The sequence below is a fragment of the Gadus morhua genome, chromosome 4 (genome assembly GCF_902167405.1).
Source record: "Gadus morhua chromosome 4, gadMor3.0, whole genome shotgun sequence".
NCBI lineage: Eukaryota > Metazoa > Chordata > Actinopteri > Gadiformes > Gadidae > Gadus > Gadus morhua.
In genome coordinates, this window is record NC_044051.1 from 15,114,895 (window position 1) to 15,136,517 (window position 21,623).

General features: G+C 44.4%; 2 protein-coding genes across 2 annotated transcripts; one reads left to right on the forward strand and one right to left on the reverse strand.

Moving 5' to 3' along the window:
- Positions 1–3,745: 3,745 nt before the first annotated feature.
- On the forward strand, positions 3,746–5,468 carry LOC115542551 (uncharacterized). Its single transcript, XM_030354842.1, has 2 exons — positions 3,746–3,884; positions 4,212–5,468. Exon 2 carries the CDS (start codon positions 4,219–4,221, stop codon positions 5,287–5,289), a length of 1,071 nt encoding a protein of 356 aa, XP_030210702.1. The 5' UTR covers positions 3,746–3,884; positions 4,212–4,218; the 3' UTR covers positions 5,290–5,468.
- A 5-nt stretch (positions 5,469–5,473) lies between these two features.
- On the reverse strand, positions 5,474–18,811 carry myo1hb (myosin IHb). The gene is made up of 32 exons (XM_030354840.1): positions 18,776–18,811; positions 17,567–17,728; positions 17,158–17,273; positions 16,516–16,714; positions 15,421–15,501; positions 15,158–15,337; positions 14,773–14,871; positions 14,511–14,624; positions 14,046–14,117; positions 13,840–13,959; positions 13,534–13,601; positions 13,340–13,445; positions 13,158–13,238; positions 12,960–13,051; positions 12,392–12,486; positions 12,246–12,292; positions 11,748–11,828; positions 11,542–11,647; positions 10,584–10,701; positions 10,163–10,276; positions 10,002–10,078; positions 9,846–9,914; positions 9,004–9,088; positions 8,755–8,917; positions 8,501–8,584; positions 8,237–8,330; positions 7,996–8,051; positions 7,581–7,716; positions 7,103–7,173; positions 6,608–6,705; positions 6,405–6,504; positions 5,474–6,317 (listed from the first exon to the last, which is right to left on the reverse strand). Exons 2-32 carry the CDS (start codon positions 17,690–17,692, stop codon positions 6,291–6,293), a joined length of 3,075 nt encoding a protein of 1,024 aa, XP_030210700.1. The 5' UTR covers positions 17,693–17,728; positions 18,776–18,811; the 3' UTR covers positions 5,474–6,290.
- Between the last annotated feature and the right edge of the window lie 2,812 nt (positions 18,812–21,623).

The following is a 21,623-nucleotide window of genomic DNA, read 5'->3' on the forward strand; positions in this document are numbered from 1 at the left end:
GAAGTAGGCTACATGACCTCAAAGAATACAGCGACACCAACAGTTCTCCAACAAGGATGTTCCTCTCCTGTCTGAGAGGAAAGGGACCAGGTGGAAAGGTGGCTCGATATCCAAGAAATGTGTTGCAGTGTCATTTAAATCGGTTACCATTCATTATCACAGCAGCAACGAGTGGCCGATGCATTCTGACCCCGGGGCTCTAGTGTGGCACGTGGGTGCGTGCGTGTGTGTAAGTGTGCGAGTGCGGATGCGTGTGTTTGTGTATTTGTGACGTCCAACCTTGGCGGGGTGTCACCCAAAATAAGTAAGCATTGTAAGCATGGAGGAAGTCCGAGTGACTATTGAGTATAGATTGACCGAGACAGGTGTTGCTTTACTTCAGGTCAGTTGGGGTCTCGTTTAGCCCACTGTCACAACAGACACTGCGACTTCTTGGCCTGGGAGCATTACGCTTCAGTGATTAGGCTATTCCGCGGACTAGAGTGCCCCCATCTGGAAGTACTGTGAAACTGAAGTAGTCAGTCGAAGATATCCAATGTATTTTCTCTACTTTATCTACAGTCAAACCTAAGACATAAACAAAATGGATCTGTAGGCTAGTGAAATGTTATATAGATACAGTATATGGGTATATGTGTTTTTGTAATCGTATATGAATATATGGGACTTTCAGAGCAGGTGATTAGCTTCTTACTTTTTATTCTCGCTGTGGAAATGTATATGAAGGACCTATTAAAGCAACTGTGACACTATTCTCTGTCTCTAATGACTAATTTGTATAACTATATCTGAATCAAATTCGGCTTTATCATTTATTGATAATTGCTGAAATAGGAGTGTTTCCTTTATATTGTGATTTGACAGATTATAATACATTTGCATGACCTGCCGGTGTTGTGCCAAAAGGTGATCAGCTGCCAGAAAGTGATTTCAGCCGCGGGAGCGCGCACAGCCTGTTAAAGCTAGGCTATATCGCCTCGAAACGTGTGTGCAGCAGCAAAGTCTGATCAGTCATAGGCCTACTAGTCAATAGCACTACAGGACTATTGTCCGCTGTATTAGCACAGATATGCAAAGGTGTCCAGTAACGAACTACAAATACTTCCTTACCTTACTTAAGTAGAGATTTTGAGTATCTATACTTTACTGGAGTAGTTATTTTTCAGCCTACTTTTTACTTCTACTTCTTACATTTTCACACACTTATCTGTACTTTCTACTCCTTACTTTTTTGGTTTATACGCGATCCATGGCACCTGCGCATGATCAGAGCCCGTCTACATTCTCTGACATGACATAAATCCCGCCACATTCCAGCTACGAAATAGCAGACGTAGATGAGCGAAATGTCCCAACCAAGCACCAGTGAGGAGGTTGTCCCAACCAAGCACCAGTGAAGAAGACCAGCAAACCCTTATACATCCCTGGCCGTACCTGGAAGAATTTTCTGAAATGGTTGGATGCAAAAACAACTCAATTCTTACTCGTTACATCTTAAATTCCTGCAGCTAAGTTTGGATACATACAATTACATTCCCAATAAAGGCTTTTGATAACATGCCTCTGAAGTTGGACTTTTTGCACCATTCCAATACTTACAGGGAACTAGTCATCATATCTTCCGCTCCATGAAACACATGTTAATGCTCATTACTACACGTATATGGTTCTTTAATGTATTTGCATTGTACTAATATGCGTTCATTTTCAATGGGCATAAATGTGTTTGAAACAATTTTTTCAACATTAACATTATAGTCATTAGATGGCCTTTAGAAAAATGTTTTTTGGGGGGAAGTGTGCTTAGAGGTGTGCGGTGTGTGTGTCACTAATTCACGGATGGGATAAATGCAGGGACCAAATTCCTTGTACGTGTGAGCATACTTGGCAAAAAAGCTGATTGTAATTCTATAGGCCCCTGTGGCACGGCCTAAGCTTTTGTCCTTAATGGCATTTTTTTCCCCTTGCACTACTTTTACTTCAATACTTTGAGTAGTTTTGAAACCAGTACTTTCATACTTTTACTTTTAAAAGTAAAAAGCTTGAGTTGATACTTCAACTTCTAAAGAAGTATTTTTAAACACTAGTATCTATACTTCTACTTGAGTAATGAATGTGAATACTTTTGACACCTCTGGAGATATGTATTTTAAGGTGACAAGACATCGACGTTGTAGCTACGGGATCGACGTCTGATCAGTCATACTAGTCAATGGCACTACAGGTATATTGTCCGTGAGTCAATTATCCTTCTTTATGTTTTTAAACCACTCTAATCGAAATTATTTCTGTGTGTCTTTTGTATACAATAAAACATTTATTTTCTTACTATGCATTATTTTCCCAGTTTATAGATTTTTCAAGAAAAAGTTTTTTTCTTCTCAAAATGAATTGATAACATTCATGAGTAGGTCCTATCACATTAAATAGATTAGGGTTCCAACTGACACTATAACATTCATGTGGGCTATGTGGGGTAGATAAGAACAAATCCAGCCACTTTTATCAGCTGTAATACGCTTTAAAGCGAAAATATGACACATTGGAGTCGTTTTCCTCCTGCCAGAAAATGATCTCAAGCCCTCTCTTGGTACTGAAATGTTTTATATGCACTAAAATGAGTTGATAGCATTCACGAGTATCACGTTACATCGATTATATCCCATCCTGTGTCCATTACCAGCTGAAACACCTTTACATGTGGTGGAGGGGGGCACAGTGGAAGGGGGCACAGTGGAGGATGGCACAGCGCACTTATGTGGAACTGATCAGACGTCGATCCCCGTACAAAGTCGATGTCTTGTCACCTTAAAATACATATGTGTTAATACAGCGGACAATAGTCCTGTAGTGCTATTGACTAGTATGGCGGATCAGAATTTGCTGCCGCACACACGTTTCGAGACGATATAGCCTAGCATTAACAGGCTGTGCGCGCTCCCGCGGCTGAAATCACTTTCTGGCAGCTTAATCACTTTTTGCCACAACACCGGCCAAGGATTAACAGGCTAATCGAATGTAACATAATCTGATATTGCACTTATGTTTAGTAGGTTCATGTTAGTGCATGAATTTAATTTATGTTATCACAATTCTGTGCAATAAGCAACCTCATAGTTTGCAAGACATCTCTGCCGTCGATCTCATCTCAAAGTTCAAATTGAGTTTATGTAGCTAAGCCTATACAATAATATGAGTGAAAGCATTCATACCCCAACTCTTTGATTGGGCATACCCACCTCTCCATGGATTGAACGTTGATCTCATCTCAATATTGTTATGTTTCTAACGTTTGCTAACTGTTGCTTTAGCCTATGTGTTCAATCGACATTATGCTCCTTTTTCACTGGCCATACTAAACGAAACCGAAAAGTAGGCTACATAACCTCCAACGATACAGCGACGACGCAAAGTACTATCCTCTCCTGTCTGAGAAGAAAGTGAACAGGTGGAAAGGTGGCGCGATATCCAAGAAATGTGTTCAAACGGTAACCATTCATAATAACAGCAGCAGCGAGCAGCCCATGCACTCTGACCCCGGTTACGGTCCGCGGCTCTGGTACTTTTCGCGACAACAGACAAAATGCGACCAAAGATTATTCAGCACAAAGCTGACAAATACATAAAAAATCGCTGTGCATGGGTAATAATAATAACAATAATAATAATAATAATAAATATAATATATATGATAATATATATAATAATAACAATAGCAATTGTTGTTATTTGAAAAGTCTAATGTTCAAATAACAACAATCCACGGGTTTTTGTGCATGCACAATTATTTGCCAATAAACATTTGTTAGATTTAGTAGGCCTATGACCTGCTTTTTAGAGCTGTCCCACCAGCACTGAGGACATCGCGACGTGACGGGCGGCTGGTAAGTGGTAATCCTCCCGAATAAAGTTACTTTTTTTTTAATAGGCATCTTCTGAATTAAGTAGTCACATATATTTTATATAAAAATAACTCTAAAATAAAAAATTGACTGTGATATTTTTCTATTTGCATTAAACAATAGGTCAATCAAGTTAAATTGTTAAATAAGTTTGTTTGTATTTTTTTATGCAATATATGCCGTAGTATATAAAGTAGTAGGAAACAACACAAGTTAAATAGAATCAAGATGACCAATAAATGTAATTTAGTTCTATGAATGATGCAATGGTAAGGTTGTGTTTCTAACTGAAAGCTAATGGACTGACAGGAACACGATGAGGCTCCCAGCAGCCACTGAGGCCTTCCCAGATGGACCACAAGCCCCAGGAGTTTGGCCCATGACCATCACGCCTCTACCTGCTGGCCCAGCAAAGCAGAGAGAGGAGCAGCCAGTGGTCAAGAAGACAGCGCCTCCTCGCTTCCTTCCGCCCCAGGAGCCAAGACCAGCCCAGGTCAAAATGTTCTTCAAGCGTGCCCGGCTGGTGAGTGGTTCTTCTGGGGCTGAAAGGGAGAGGGTGCCTCCCTGGTGCCTTCCGCCCCTGGGCTCCACACCAGCCATGCTCTTCAAGCGTGGTCCACCTACCGACACAGTTTGCCCCCAGCCAGAGAAAAACCCTGGCGACCTCAAAGGAGTTCCGGGCCTAGGTGTAAAAGAAAGCAAAGTGTATGGGTTGGAGGTCAGGGCTGTAAACCAAAATAACTGTGTCCGGTTCCTCCCGCCGCCGGAGCCCAGACGAGCCAGGATCTGGAAGCGAACCTGGCTGGTCCAAGGGTTGCGCATGCCACTGCCGTCCACTAGATGTCTTTGCAACTGCAGATCTGGATTTCTTTTCAACCTCAGATGTGTGTGTGGGGTTGTGTGGGAACCTGGGGCTGAGGAGAAGGTGGCGCCTCCCTTATACATACCCCCCCTGGAGCTCATGCCCGCCGCGCTGTTCAAGCTGGGTCTGCTGGCTGAAGGCGTTCGCACGGCGCAAACCAGCGGAGGCTTTGAAGGACTCGGTATGGGTGGGTTTCGCCATGTTTTAGGCCCCGCTCTTCCCTTAACTGGTTCAACACCCCTAGTCGTAGGCCAGCCAATCAGGACCAGACACCACAAGCCTCCCTCATTGTTGTCAAGCCAGAACAAGACAGATTCAGAGAGTCGGAGCATATGGGAGAGTGCATCGGGGGCTGGCTGCTCAGGGCTCGGTCAGGTCCTACGCTGGCCCACAGCCCAAGTAGGCAGACTTGATCCTGAACCAAGACAGTTCCCTTCCGCCTCCTTCACCCTCAGAGGTGAAAAGCACTGCGGGACCCCCACCCAAGGCAGGACGATCACCTGTAGGAGGATGATAAGAGCCTGAGGCCTGCTGGATACCCTCCCACCAGCCTGCTCACAGACCCTCCTCACAGACCCCAACCCAGCCTGCTGCACAGACTCATCCCACAGACCCTAACTCAAATGCACCCTACTGCACTATGAACCCTAACCCTACTCTTTACCCTAAACCTTACATCACCAATAAAAAACACTTAAGTGCAACATGGTTGTATTGTACTGCTTTATGAAATGGTACGGCACTACACATGCGTACGCGGCCATCAAAGCAGGAGTCTGAAGGAAACAGTGCAAATGCGTCGGGGATTGCTTGAATTGCAAAGCTAATACGCTATATTACTTGTTACAACATAAAAAAGTAATCTGAGAGCCCCAACACTGTTGCTCTCCATGAAAAAAAAGCTAATCGCTTTTCCTAGAATGACGTACTATACAACTCACATAGGTGCTAATGTATAGGTATAAGCAGTGGTGTAGTCTACGTGATACGCAGGTATACGCGTATTGTTTAATGTAAAGATGAACACGCCGTTACAAAAGTTTTAACATTGTCGAATGTGGCTTCACACTTTTTAACATTATCCAGCACTACTTAGTCCTATAAAATAATAAAATGACAAAAGGGTCAAATGTCAAAAAGGTTCTAAGGAAGTTCTAAACACAGTTGTGTATCTCTACATTGATATCACTGCTCATTATTTCTTTCCAAGGTAAAAAAAAAAATACTCTGCTTCCAATGATGCCTGAACAGGGAGTGGCTACTAAGCATAAGTGTCTAGAAGCATATAGGACACATTGAAGAGTAATTTTGTCGGATCAGACTGACTTATGGAAGTCTTCTCTGCCCATCTATATCTAAGCTACTGGTGGTAATATTTACACTGGTTTTTACTTTGTTTACACGTTTTGGATTTACATTTGATTAGTACAAATTATTGGGCAGAATGGCAGATTGAACATGGCTGTTTCTGAAGTCGGTGGTGGCCTTAGGAGAAGAGCAGCGCCATCCCTCTGTTGTCACGGAGATCATCTTGACCTGGTTCTGGTTGATTCCTGAGACACAGGAGAATCGATGAGTTTTGAAATGCCCCTTCGTATTGGTGTACAACTTGAATGATGCGATTCACCATTCATACGCACCACCATCAAATGGCCGTTCTTCGACCTGTAAATCATAGATTCTTGACCACTCTTGAAGTCAATGAACCCCTCTCTGCCAGGCTGGATATCAAAACGCACACTACAAGAGTTCACACACAATTAGTGAAATGGAAACATTACAGTGTGTATGATTCAAACATTTTGTGCCATATTAAAAATGTAATAGAAACGTTAGCATGTACCTGCCCTGGACCACTTTGATACAGCTTTCTTTGTTGCCAATGTGAGACAACTTAGTCAAGGCTTCAAACAGGTAGTCACACTGTAGAATCAGATCCCCCTGAATACAAGTAGAGCTCTGTTAGCTATTTAGAATCACAGCGCAACAACTTCTTCATTATGTTTCTTATTTATTTATTTTGGTGCAGTCCTGAACCTTAAACGTTTTTTATCGACTGTTACTTTAGGTATCCATCCATCTATGCTCCGTTTTCCTTGGCCAGGCTCAAATCAAAGTTGATATAAATCCCAGGTCATAGGTCATACTGGCAATTTTGTCACTTCAACATTGGGCCTTTTCTATTTTTTTCTTACATTATTGGAGAGGCTTTGCTCTGAGTTTCAAAGCATTGAGTTCTAATACAAATTTCTATCTCTGCTATTGGTAGACATACACACCCACGGATTGGTACACTTGTACGAAGATCTTGTATATTGAAGTTATTGATTTGATTTACCTTTTGCTTTGTTTCATCGTACACCACATGGACAATTAGGAAGTTGTCACTCAGGTTGCTGACTGACACACCTGAGTAAAAGGCATTGCTTGATTATGAGGGCATATATAAGCATATATATATATATATATATATATATATATATATATATATATATATATATATATATATATATATATATATATATTTATATTTATGCATGTCTTGTATGTGACAGTAAATACATTCCGGCAAACATCCATTGAGGCGACGTAAGGTGTTAGGTTGGTGGGTGGTGGTTTAATCCAAGTGACATACCATAGTTATTTAAAGTTTTGAGATCCTGTTGTATACAGACACACACACACACACACACACACACACACACACACACACACACACACACACACACACACACACACACACACACACACACACACACACACACAGGCTGACCACAGTTGATGTCCCCCTTTAATCTCCACTGTGCCCATCTCACCTTTAAGGGAGTTGAAGTCGATCCTCTGTTTGATCTTGGCCTCCTCCACCAGGTAGACGGCGGCCTGCGTCAGGATGAGCTGCCTCAGACGAGGCCTGAAGCCGTTCCTGTCGTACTTCACCAAGGGCACGCTGTACTGTAGGGAGCCAGAGGGTTGCCACGGGGATGGGGTAAGCGGGGTCAATCGGTGATGTGGGCTGAGCTTTTGTTTGAAGGCTACACTACACAGGTAACCACCGTTACATAAATCAAATCACTGTAACATTACACAAGCCACCAACATACCATTACACAAACATAAGATTACTCAGGTCAGTGCTACATTACACAGGTCACCTCCACTACATTACACAGGTCACCTCTGTTACATAACACAGGTTGTGTTAAGTACGTTAAGCCATGGCTGACCGTCTACCTTGATGCCCTCGTGGCGAATGGTCTGCAGCACCTTTAGGTTGATGTCTCCCTCACCTGGAGGAAATCAATAATAGTTATTAAAGGACTGGATGGTGGAGATGTTGACAAAGATAAGAAATACTGCAGCATATTGTGCAGGGAAATGGTTATTGCTGAACAGCGATTTAGCTTGTGAATCATAACGACTAGTTTCTCAAAAAAAGTACCTGTGGATTGCAATAATATATATGCCTACTTACTTATCCTGGTGTCCTGAAACGGTTGACAAACACTGAAAGGATAGTTTTCCTTCTTCCCTTTGAACATGGAGCTGGTGAGCGCTTTAAATTGAAGCTTAGAAACCAGAAAATGTTAATTAAATGCGCCCATCCACATTTTTCTCTATAATTTGTTTTATTCTTTCTAGTAATATTGTACAGCTAAAACAGCTACAACTCTAGCCACTAGAGATTGATAATGGAAAGTGCACATGATGTAATTTTAAAGTTTGTCGTGAACAATACCTGAGTTTTTCTTTGGGCAGGTATACTGCGAACGTACTTCCGTACCATGTGGCGAATGTAAAGCATGTGCAACAGTTGTGCAGCCTGTATATGAAAAAAGAATTAAGCAAATATCAACTAGTGCTTTGCCTGTTTCCAACTTCATCAATGCCATCCTCCGCATAAATCTGTGAATCCTCCACAACAAGCAAGCTGTTTCTTAAAACCATAGATGTATAATAAAAACGTAAATAAAACGGCAATGTGCCGCGTACCTCTTGCATGATGGGAGGAGGGGTCGGCCAGCTGTTTTTGTCCAACAGCGTTTTGGGCAGGTTGCCCTTCAGCCTGGTGAGGTAGTTCTGTCTGACAAACGCCAGGTACTCTGTGTTGTCACTACAAGCCGGCTGGTTCCTCATCATGAAACCCTTGATGAACCTGCAACGTTTCACAAAGGCATCAGGGCCTTACTATGTGGACGGGGTGGATCTCCATCGTGTCTTTGGCCGCATCTCTCCACCTACCGTTTGATCACCTTGACAGCCCATGCACGTTTGTCCCTCTCTTTCCTGGCCATCATCCCTCTCCAACAGTTCTCAATTTTAGTGGCTTTTTTAGAAGATACAAAAAAACACACAATTTACTATAGTTGCTCTTTGAAACCAAGCAACTGACAAACGATACAGTCGGTGCTGGCAGGGGGTCGGGTGTCCTCCTCTAGGCCTCAAGGTAGGGCTGAGGATATTGGGTGCAGAACCGTTGAACCTGCTGAGAGTCTCGGTCAGTATACACTACTGTGTCTGTCGTGTATTAAACACGTATATAGTTCTAACTGTTTAAGCAGACAACTGGAAGCGCACACGCCAGACTTATGACTATAATGTAGCATCATTTATTCTAACACTGTAGCAACACAGCACGTAGCATTCCAAGGTAGAACGGAGTACCAATAGAGCCTCCTGTTGGCAATTCTGCCTTATATTTTTTTTTTTTCAGGAACAACCAATAGATGAACGCCACCTTATTAAGTACCAATCACATGATCTGTGTACATACAAAACTGATCAAACCATACTGGTTAATATTCTGTGTCGGGAACACCACAATGGGTATCATAGAGAACAATCACATAGCATCAGGTAGCATCAGAGCGATGACAGAGCGAGAGATGTGAAACGCCCGCTGGCCGTTAAAACAAGAAAAGACTGCAGTCCCGTGCCTGAGTGGCATGACCTCCTTTAGCGGTGAGGCTACAGGAGGTGACTAGCAGCCAGCAGGAGTGGTTATCCTCACGGTCCGCAGCTTTCTTTAAATATAGCCGTCATTTGAATAAAGCAGGCAAAAAGCACAAATGAAAGATACTCACCGGCTTCTCGCTGCTTTAGGTAGTCTCCTTTAGCCCGGTAACCTTTGTACTTGGCCTGGATCCGTGTCGCTGTAGCAGTGAATAATTTTTTAACGGTTTTGTAGCTATAAAAATCGGTATTGATCGCTTTGATAAACAAACAAAACGAGAGCCCACCCAGGTCATGCTTGCAGAGCTCAAAAGCGTCCTCCGTAGCGAACAGTGTTTTGGGGTGGCGGATGAAAATCTTGGTCCTAAACAGGTCGAGAACAAAGCAGTGTGAAAAGAAAGCACTCTTCCCCCACCAATTCACCAACAAGAAAGATATAAGTGCTTACCGGCCCATCTTGTATTCATTGGGTTTGTAGCCCAGGTGTTTGACCAGACAGAGCACGCCTTCAGAGGCCGAACCTTTCCATTTGGGCCAAGTGGACGGACACAAGGGCTTGTACCTGAAGACACCCCCACACACACACACACACACACACACACACACACACACACACACACACACACACACACACACACACACACACACACACACACACACACACACACACACACACACACACACACACACACATTCCAGTGTGATGATGAGACATTCCTCAATCAGACTTGGCAGCTCCCATGAAGTGAAACCTAGTGCTGATAACGGGTGTGTGTAAACAAACGGCTGACGAGACGGCCATAATTAGTACAGTCTACGGTTATATCCGAGATGAGGCAGTTTAGATCAAAAACACTGAGTTTAGTCACCTGGCGAGGAAGATGTCGTATTTGCGGCGGTAAGCGAAGCCGGCCCTCCTGACCCGGAGGTGCTCCATGAGGCCCAGATACTTGACCTGATGCCTCACCAACACGTCGTCGAAGCGGCCTGGACAAGAGACACCGCCACAGACAAAGCGTCAACGTGCAATATTCATGAAGCCGCCCTAGCAATGCCTTCTGAACAGACATAGGACAAACCAGCCGGGGTTTTATCCGAAGGACGACAAATCTTCATTGGCTAAACGGTATCGACGGCCTTTGATCTCATAGTGAATGTAACGCAGTTAGGTTCTTAAAGCGAACGGTATCGACGGCCTTTGATCTCATAGTGAATGTAACGCAGTTAGGTTCTTAAAGCGAAAAGTGAAGGACAACAAGACCAAAAAAACATGATAATAGCCATGCCATGTTACAGAGAGATGCATACACACATACCAAATATCTTTAAAAATATAACAATATAGATCTCAAAGTCAGGTAATAAACTCAGTCTTGGAAAGACTCTTTTTAGGTTTATAGGTATAGGATCCCCTCGATTTTTGGAGAGTTTCCCGATAGGATTATAGGGCTCAGGTCTGTATCCCCTCGCCCCCTCTGTTTTTGTGTAGTTTGTTTTGTCCTTACTGACAGAAACACTGAAGCCTCGTTCAGCTGCACCCTCGCTGTAACCTAAGGGTATGGTAATTGGTCACTGCCTTAGCCACCAGAATTCACTGTAATTGGTCCCCCAGCTGGGCAACAAGGCAGGAGGGAAAACAGACTCTGCGCATGGCATTGTCTTTAAGGAATAGACTGAAAGGAAGAGACTGAAATGACATGAGTTTGAAATGGAATTCATAGAGCATCATCTCTTTATGCACCCCATGATAATCATTATGAGTACATTAGGTATGTATGTGGTCCTTGATTGTTCTACAGGGTCTCACCTGGTCCTACAGGATCTCACCTGCTTTTTTGCCGTCGTTGGGCTTGATGCAGCGGACGTACCACGGCTCTTTGCTCATGAGGACGTCGGTCAGGCCCGCCAGGCTGCCCTTGAACTGGGTCACCACCTGATCGAGTGGCATAAGAGTACTATGAATATGAGCTCCCCAGCACATCCCATAATACAGCATGACATCCATGGAGCTGTCAACGGGTTCTCAATCTTACCGTTTCTGGTCTTTTCTTGCTGTCCGGCTCCGTGTAAGGGAAGCAGTGTTTGATGATGGTGTTCTTGGACTGCCGCATGACCTGAAGGGGCATGTCGGAGTCACTGAGTAGATTGATGATTGGCAGACAGGTACCATGTACCTGTCTGTCAACCATCCATCAAGTCAGTGACGCCATAGTGCAATGGAGTATGTGAGCCTGTCTCACTCCACTGGTAGAGCAAATGGCTTTGGCTTTGGTTCCTAATGGGGCCAATGCTCGAACTGTTAGCACTCAAGGTGTAAGACACGTTTGAAAAAAAACATCCATTCAAATGTCATACATGATGATGATGATGATGATGATGATGATGATGATGATGATGATGATGATGATGATACATGTTATCCTGTCTTTTGAATCTTTTCATTCAACAACCTCATCAAATTGGTTGATTTGAATAGGGAATGTATTATTATTAGATGATTGTGTCATAGGCAAACTCATAGGAAAACTTACCTCTTTAACATTTCTATACAACAGATCATTGTTTTTGTCCAGGAATCCTGGAAATAGAATGAATAAAAAAAATAAAAATAAAATAACATGAAGAAAGGACGCTAACATTTGGGAACAGTATCACAGTACTGGAATTGATCTCTCACCAACCACACAGTACGTCACTTCCCCTGCGTAGTGCAGGAGGCGGAAGTCCCCTCGCTGCATGGTTTTCCTGGTCTTCTGATCGGCCAGTTTATGTCTACAATAATAAATAACAACTGTCATGTTCTCACATATGAGCCAACATTCATTGCCTGACTAGCAGTTCAACTCTGAGGCCAGTCTGAACAGAGATGAGGAGGAGCACTTGAGGAGAAGCTTGAACTCTTTGTCTCCGACGGCCTTACCCAATTTGTTACTTTGTTACTCTTGTTACCCGGATGCAACATTTCTGTACCTGGACACAGAGCGTCTGTACCCGGCCACAGAGCGTCTGTACCCGGCCACAGAGCGTCTGTACCCGGCCACAGAGAGTCTGTACCCGGACACAGAGAGTCTGTACCCGGACACAGAGAGTCTGTACCAGGAAAGTGAATGCCTGTACCTGGATACAGAGCGTGTGTACAGGCACTCTGTATCCAGGTACAGACATTCTGTACCGGGATACAGAGCGTCTGTACCGGGATACAGAGCGTCTGTACCGGGATACAGAGCGCCTGCAGAGGAACTCACGTCACAAAGTGAGGATGGCCTCCCATCTTCTCCTCCAGCTTCTCCAGGAATGTGAGGTCTGTGGCCTCCCCAGGACGCAGACACTCCTCGTCCTGGTTCACAGTGGGAATCAATCACGACCACTGAGCCCATCAACCTATTTTGCCATTGGTGTTGCATTCTTGCGTTATTATGTGTGAATTCTGCTGATCAATTCACCAATACAGAGATGATCCCCCTGTGCTTCTCCTCCACCAAGTCACAGATGATCTTGTTGTTGAAATATGGCACAGGTTCCCACTGGAGATTAGAAAAGAAAAAGAAAGAGTGTAACGACTCATATACTAATACAGGGTCTTCATTTATGGTAGATAAGAGTGTAGACTCAGGGTACTGTTTACCTCGATTCCCTCCATCTGGTACTCTTCCTGCTCGGACTTCAACGTCAGCTGGATGAATAACTGCTGCAGCTTCTCGTTGCAGTAGTTAATGCAAAACTGCTCAAAGCTAAACAAAAATAAGGATACAGGTGATACATTTATGGTCCGTTCCCTTCCACTCATTACTGCTGAGCTTCCTCCTTGTAAGTGCTTACCTGTTCACGTGGAAAACCTCAAACCCATAAATGTCCAAGAGGCCAATCACTGTCTTCCTAGATGAGTCCTGTGCAAGAATTAATCTTAAAGATTACATTGTTTACATTCATTTACATTTAGCAGTCTACGTTTCTATATAAACAACATGCAAATGGAGCTGAGCAAAAGCAATCAACTGGAGTAGCTACAAACATGTTGATATAGTTGTATGCTTTAGTCCATCCTTATTCATGTCCTGATTGATTATCATTAACGCTGTCTCAGCATTTAATTTCTAATTATGTACTAGTTATGCACAAACACACCTTGTTAGCTAATGACTCGTTGACCTTGTTCACCAGCCAGTTGAAGGTTCGGCCATAGATGGCTTTGGCGAGGGCGTCCCTGGCGTACAGCGCGTGGTCAACAGCAAAAGGACTGTAAACCTGTAAACAACGTTTACTCAGTGAAGGATGTTCACATCTAGTGGTACTTGTTATTTAAGACAATCTTGTTGTTGTCGTCGCAGCACCTCCTCCATTTTGGCTTCGATCTTCTTGTGAGTTAATCCCTGTTGCAGCACCTGTGAAGGAATCCCCAGCAGCTGCCGAGTGGAACACAAAAACACATGCATAAGTACAAACTTATTCAATGGTTGTTTTAAAGGGGGCTGTAGGGGAGATTCAAATGATAATATTTGAGTGTCATTTGTGATTAATGACTTAACCGGCTGACAGGGAGTGAAATGCGCCGTGAGAATATTTCTAGTGATTTCTCATTTCTGAGCAATCAGGGCATCTCATCCCCGATTGGTTCAGGAAATCCATCTTGCATGTCAATCACAGGTGAGTAAAATACAACCCTTCTGAATGGCAGAGAAACGTCGGGAGTTGTTAGGTTCCAGAATCCCTATGTCTTCTACTCATTTCTGCCCTCTCCCTGTACAAGTCTCGAATCTTACCTACAGCACCCTTAACAACTGGATGTTTAGTCTTACCGTTGACAGCCAGTGTAGCTCTGGAACGTTTTTGAGAACAGCGTATCCCAGAGCGTCAGTTGCAAACTTCACGTTCCCCAGATGAAGCACGCTTGCAATTATAGCAAACAGTTGCTGTATCAGGAGAGAAGAGTAATATCAAGTACATTACAACACATTCATGTCTTGGCTATTGATAAAGCATGCATTGGGAGCATTTTCCCCTTTACTTTTTGCCAACTACATAATAATAATTACTAATTAATTTAAAGCAAAACATCACCTCCACATCCTTCTCACTGAATTCTATGATGGAGAGGGCGCTCCTGACGATCTTCCAGTTGCTCTTGTCGTTGATAGAGGTAACTTTGGCACAATCCCCCTATAGTTCAAACAGGATTACAATACTGTCCCATAATACAGGCTTATTGATTTGGGCACCATCATAACATCAGAAAGTGAATGCTATAAAAAATATACATATATTGCTTTTCAAGCAAAAAATTACAAAGTGCTTATCAGAAAGGGTGCATAGCGCCAAAATCACTTAACAACATACAATAGAAAAAAGAGAAGAGCCGGCCTTTACAACAGTAGTTAATACATGAGGAAGAGAAAAACCATGTTGGAGGCTGGAGGGTAACCATGGTCAAGGTAGTTTTCTTTACCTGTACCAGGTAACTGTAGTTCTGGCAGTTCCTCTCAAGGCCCAGCCAGCGAAGGAGCTCGTCATCTCCCCCGGCCACCAGCTGATAAAATATGTGGAAGTTCCTCTCTCCGTGGTTCTGATGCACGACCCGCGACTTCTCCAGCAGGTAGCTCAGGATGTGGCCCCCCACGGCTCCTCCCTGTCAGCAATACTTTTGTTTTCTAATCCCAAATCTGGCAACAAGTTGTGTATTGTGTTTTCACGTCATGTATTCAAACCTACCTGATGGTCAAACTGGATGTCCATGTACTTTCCAAACCGGCTTGAGTTGTCGTTCTTCAGGGTTTTGGCATTTCCAAAAGCCTGAAAGAAAAGAAGATACATTTGTTACGACACATAACTCGAAAATTAAATGGAAAATAATCTGCCTTTTGTGTAACCAACCTTTGTCAATCCCTGTGGTGAACCGGAGCACCCAGAGTGAACCCACAAGAGGAGAACACGCCGACTTCACACAGAACGACCAGAGGTGAAAAAAGCCTCTATAGCCCACAACCTCCACCCTTAGTGGGCAGTGGTCACCCTCGATCCCAGAACCTCCACCCTTAGTGGGCAGTGGTCTCCCTCGATCCCAGAACCTCCACCCTTAGTGGGCAGTGGTCAGCCTTGAACCTAGAACCTTCACCCTTAGTGGGCAGTGGTCACCCTTGAACCCAGAACCTCCACCCTTAGTGGGCAGTGGTCAGCCTTGAACCCAGAACCTCCACCCTTAGTGGGCAGTGGGCAGCCTTGAACCCAGAACCTACACCCTTAGTGGGCAGTGGTCACCCTCAAACCCAGAACCTCCACCCTTAGTGGGAAGTGGTCACCCTCGATCCCAGAACCTCCACCCTTAGTGGGCAGTGGTCAGCCTCGAACCCAGAACCTCAACCCTTAGTGGGCAGTGGTCAGCCTTGAACCCAGAACCTCCACCCTTAGTGGGCAGTGGTCACCTTCGATCCCAGAACCTCCACCCTTAGTGGGCAGTGGTCAGCCTTGAACCCAGAACCTCCACCCTTAGTGGGCAGTGGTCACCCTCGATCCCAGAACCTCCACCCTTAGTGGGCAGTGGTCACCCTCAAACCCAGAACCTCCACCCTTAGTGGGCAGTGGTCACCCTTGAACCCAGAACCTCCACCCTTAGTGGGCAGTGGTCACCCTCGATCCCAGAACCTCCACCCTTAGTGGGCAGTGGTCAGCCTTGAACCCAGAACCTCCACCCTTAGTGGGCAGTGGTCACCCTTGAACCCAGGACCAAGCTTCCTGCTGTGAGGAGGCGGCTGCTCAGCCCCTGACATGGGAGCTAGCTAACACTCTATAACTGATGACCCCTCTGACCTCCAGCACGGGGTTGGACAGCAGCAGGCGGTCGCGGACGTTGTCCAGGAGGCTGGTGTTGGGGCAGCTGACAGCGTAGTATTGGAGCACCTTCTTGGAGGTCTCCGTCTTGCCCGCGCCGCTCTCCCCCGAGATGAGGATGAAGTGGTTGTTGAACTCGCTCAGCATGGTGCGGAACACGTTGTCGGCCAGAGCATAGCTTGAAGCAACACACAGGGTGGGGACAGGGCAGGGGTCAGCAACCTATTGAGCCTCACAGACATACTTCATCATGGCCAGCCATCACTCGTTCAGTGATTGAATGTGGCTGCCAACAAGGCTGGAAATAGATTGTTTTACATCAATTAATTATCTGTTTAGCATAATAGGGCATCAGAGTTTATAAAATTAGAATATAATAAAATGTCAGAAAAGCAAAAGGTATTATTCCTGCAACGCTACATAGTAAATCTCAATGAAATTAATATCTTCTCCAAACAAGGTTGAATGGTAATAATGTAAACTCTTCTTTGGCTCTTCAATAAAACATTTCAAGTTTAAATGTTTTTTATGATAAGGTGTGCTGTAGACCGGAAATCCAGAGTCACATTTATGTTCACATGTCAACATGATGATGATAATACGTTTTCTCCAGTGTCTCACATGTGAGGTGGAAGCTCAAAGAAGTTGACCCCCATGTAGGTGTCCATGTGCTTCTTGCTGTAGGTGTCCAGCTCCTTATAAGGGTTGAGTGAGACCAGCAGTGTTCCGATGTAGGTCTGTGTGGGACGGACAAGACACAGGTGAGCACAAGTCATGTGCCCTGCACACATTTAGAACAAAAATCCCAACTATAATTTATAGTTGGGATATATTTCTACGACGTGTAATTGCTGTCCCTGTGTCTCTTCAGAGGCCGTTTCAAGTAGCACTTCTGCCAAAAAGTTAGAAATGTTCTGCCAGAAAGTCAGAAATGTTGCATCAAGACAAGGAACCAGCATCGATACAATTGGCATAAAATAATAATAAAGGTACAGTGTCCCTCAGGATAAAGAGCAGACCGGACTCTCACGTAGATGAGGTTCTCGTGAAAGCGCTTCCTCAGGTTGTCCAGGAGGGCGGTCTCGCTGGTGTGGGCTTCCAGCAGGACCAGGTCCTGGACGCCAACGCGGTCCCGGGCAGTCAGCGCGCCCTCCATGTTCCGCAGGATCCGGTTGCACCGCTCCTCCAGACTCTGGAACAAACAAGGGGCGGGGTCAAAGGTCAGCTTGGCCCGGTGGCACGACAAAGTAATGAGACATGTCCGGTAAAGTCTACGGCCAGACAGAACAACAGTGTGGGTTACTGCTCGTGCCGTTGTTGTCCGGTCGAAGAAAAGAGGAATCTATTTTAGTGTATGGCTTATCTGGCTTCATGTCTGTGGGAGAGAACAAATCTCTCTCTCTGTCCTGTTTTCTTCTTGGTTATCTGTTTAGGCATTTTTTAGTTGACACGCAGATACGCAGTGTGTGTGTGTGTGTGTGTGTGTGTGTGTGTGTGTGTGTGTGTGTGTGTGTCTGTGTGCGTCTGTGTTTGTGTGATTGTTTGTCCACAACCTTACATACCCATACAAGCCATTCATTCCCAGTCGTCAAGCAGTTTCCTTCCCACGAGTGTGACGCTATATGTCCTTGCTCACATCCTCCACATCACCGATCTAAAGTCACTCAGCACTATCTCATCTGTTTCCCCATCCTCCACAATGTATAGCGATCCATCTCTCAAGTCACAATCAGGGACTGAAACATTCTGAAATACAACCTCCCTGAACTTCTCTGCCTTTTAAAAATAATGAAAACAAAAGTAAAAAGTAAGATATCCGAAATATACAAAATTCAATAAAAATACATGACATGAAACCACACTCCCCCTCTTTGGGGGAGTTGTCCCTCTTTGTGTAGCTGGCGGCACGCTATTGAATATGTATTAGGTCAAATCATCGGCCGACTCTTTGCACTTTAATTACAGCGCTATGGATGCGCCACTCAACAGCGTACCTCAGCGGCAGGAGCTCGGCTGCCAAGTTGGCAGAGAGAACAAAAGAGTGACACCAAACGCTCTGAGAGGATTCGCAGTTCATCTCAAAGGGTTTCTGAGTTACGACAGCGTTTTCCTCTTGACGACAAAAAATGAACAACACATAAACATAAAAATGGGAGAGACGGAAGAACGGTAATAATAACAGATAATCAACATGCATTTGGAGAATTGTAGGAATTAATTTCAGAAATGCATTCCATACCTTCGGGGGCAGCTGGATGTCCAAGTTCCTTCTAAAAAACTGCACATCTGCTTATATTGAGGGGAAAGGAGGGTCTTTTTGACAGGAAACATTGATATCATACCATTTCCTCCAAAATAACTCAGTGGATAAGGGTGACAGGAGGAAATAATCTGAAGGTATGCTCTCTGTGTGTGTGTGTGTGTGTGTGTGTGTGTGTGTGTGTGTGTGTGTGTGTGTGTGTGTGTGTGTGTGTGTGTGTGTGTGTGTGTGTGTGTGTGTGTGTGTGTGTGTGTGTGTGTGTGTGTGTGTGTGTGTGTGTCTGTGTGTGTGTGTGTGTGTGTGTGTGTGTGAGAGAGCGTGTGTCTGTTTGTGTTTGTGTGAGCGTGAGTGTGTGTTTTTAGGCCTACACCTAGAACTATTAGTTGAGCATGTGTCTTTTTTTAGGTCATTTGTGCGATCCTATTGGACTAGATGGAATAATGTGTTATCATATTGGTTTAAATTATGTTTCAGAAGAAACATAATTTTCTAATCATGAGCTCAGGATTGCTTTTTTGATCAATGATGGCTTTAAAACCTGAAAATGACAGTTCATTTCAGGAGCAATTCATTGTTGGTACAGAGTGACAAATTATTGATCAATGATGGCTCTAAAACCTGAAAATGACAGTTCATTTCAGGAGCAATTCATTGTTGGTACGGAGTGACAGAAAGGTGACGGAGAGGGACCTTTTTTTTTGTGTCCAAAAGATGACATCCTCTACGTGAAAATGGACTCAAATCGCCCTCTATGGCTGAATGCGTGCTATTGCATGAGTGACAACTCTGCTATCAGAAGTAAATAAAGAGAGTGGGATATAGAGAAATTTCACAAAATATACAATGACATAACAAAAACAATGAACATATCATTATTATCTTTTGGGATGTAAGCCTACTTGACGATACATAGATGCTTAGGGAGATAATCATCAAGAATGAATGTTTTGTGTCCTAATGGATGCTATTTCGTTCAATTTATTAATTTATCTTAAATGGTATTGTCTATATGCGCTAGCCTAATAGGTAGACAGTGAAATGCCTGAACAGAAAAAAAAAAAAAAAAAAAAGAGTCCCCCGGTGCTTGATAAAATCTGATAGTGGACAATGTCGAGCAAGGGATTTGGTTTACTGTTTACCCCTCAGTGCCAGGGGACTCTGGGCATTCGGCTGGCAGGGTACCCGAGAGCATGGCACAGATTCTATGGTCCACGTCCAGGGGAAACATGACCTCATCCCCATGATGGACAGACCAGGAAGGAAGTGATTCGGCTCAATGTAATTGGCAGTTTGGCTTCGGGTCAGAAGGACAAGAGAGGAGACTCTTCCTGCTAACCTGGACGTCTGACCTTAACCTGACAGCAGCAGAGAGTGAGGCATGTGACACTCTACTTAACCGACAGCGATATATTTTTTCACTTTTCCATAACAAATGTGCTTATTGTAAGTCGCTTTGGATAAAAGCGTCTGCTAAATGCCCTAAATGTAAATGTAATGTGACCCAACCGTGAGGTTTCGAGCATTCAACGTGAGGTTGTGGGTTTGAACCCCTTGATGTACATAGTCTAACTGTATCCTTGAGCAAGAGGCCTAACCCCTACTGCTGCATCTCGATGATGTGTATCTCAGTGGTCTGCTAAATGGACTAAAATACTCCACCAGCTGCAGCGGTTGTACATCAGGATGCATTAAGGAACGCAAAACGGCAATTCTCCTCCTTTTTGTGATGAGTCAAGAGAAACATAGTAATGTAAAATCCTTAATAAATTGAAATATGCTGTAACCGATGCCATGCAAACTTTGTTTGCCACATCTTGAATGAGAAACGCTGTGGTTGTTTCAAACAGCAACAATGACTCCCAATGATGTCAAATCCATTCATGATTAATAACTAAACAATGAACAAAAACACCATTACTATTACAAGAACATTCCTATGCTCCTATTCGTCCAAAATGGTGGCGGTCATTGCGATGTGAAGTCACGATGTACAAGCCCAACAGCAGAAAACCAGACAACAGATATGGGTCAAAAAAGGACATGAACCGACAAGCGGAGGAGTGAGAACACTCGCCAACTCAGTCCACCAGACACAAAACACCCCAAAACAATCAGGAGGGCCAATACTGAAACAGGACAATCTATCAGAGACGACCGAGGGCCCATCACCCGAGCGGTCGCCTCATTGTCCCCCCTCCCACCCGTCACCCCATGGCTCCACTATGGAGCTCAGATCCTGTTACTTCACCACAAAGTGGCCGTCGGGCTCCTGAAAGAGATAGCGCTCCTCGGGGGGCCTCCGCCTGTCACCACGTCACCCCGGGCAACACACACGTTTAGGGGGCTCCAGGTGTCTGGGGCGACCTGAGCGAGGCCCCGGCAACCGGCAGCAGAACAGCAGCACGGTTCGTCTGTGGCCCCCGGTGGCGACGCAGAGAGGAACCACGCAGAGAACCGCAGCGCCCGGGAACTGCAGCCCCGGGGATCGCTTGGGGTCGCAAGAGTTGAATCGGTACAGATTGCAGGGCAGCTCAGTTTGTGTAAATATGGGTGTGTGTAAAGCGTGAGAAGGCCAACAAGAAACGCCTTCCAGTAAAACCGTTAATGTCGGTATAGCCTCTATTAAATATATAAATAGTACAGCAATTTACAAACAAATGTTTATCCTGTTAAAAAATGTAAAGAGACCATACAAGGCATACCTCTTTCCTTTCCAACGGCTTGTGCGTCATGGTGGAAACTCTGTGTCCAACTTTATAAATCCCAACTTTATAGATCCCAGCTGTGTAGACAGCACTCCTCAGGCCTGGATTCAGCAGAAAGAGAC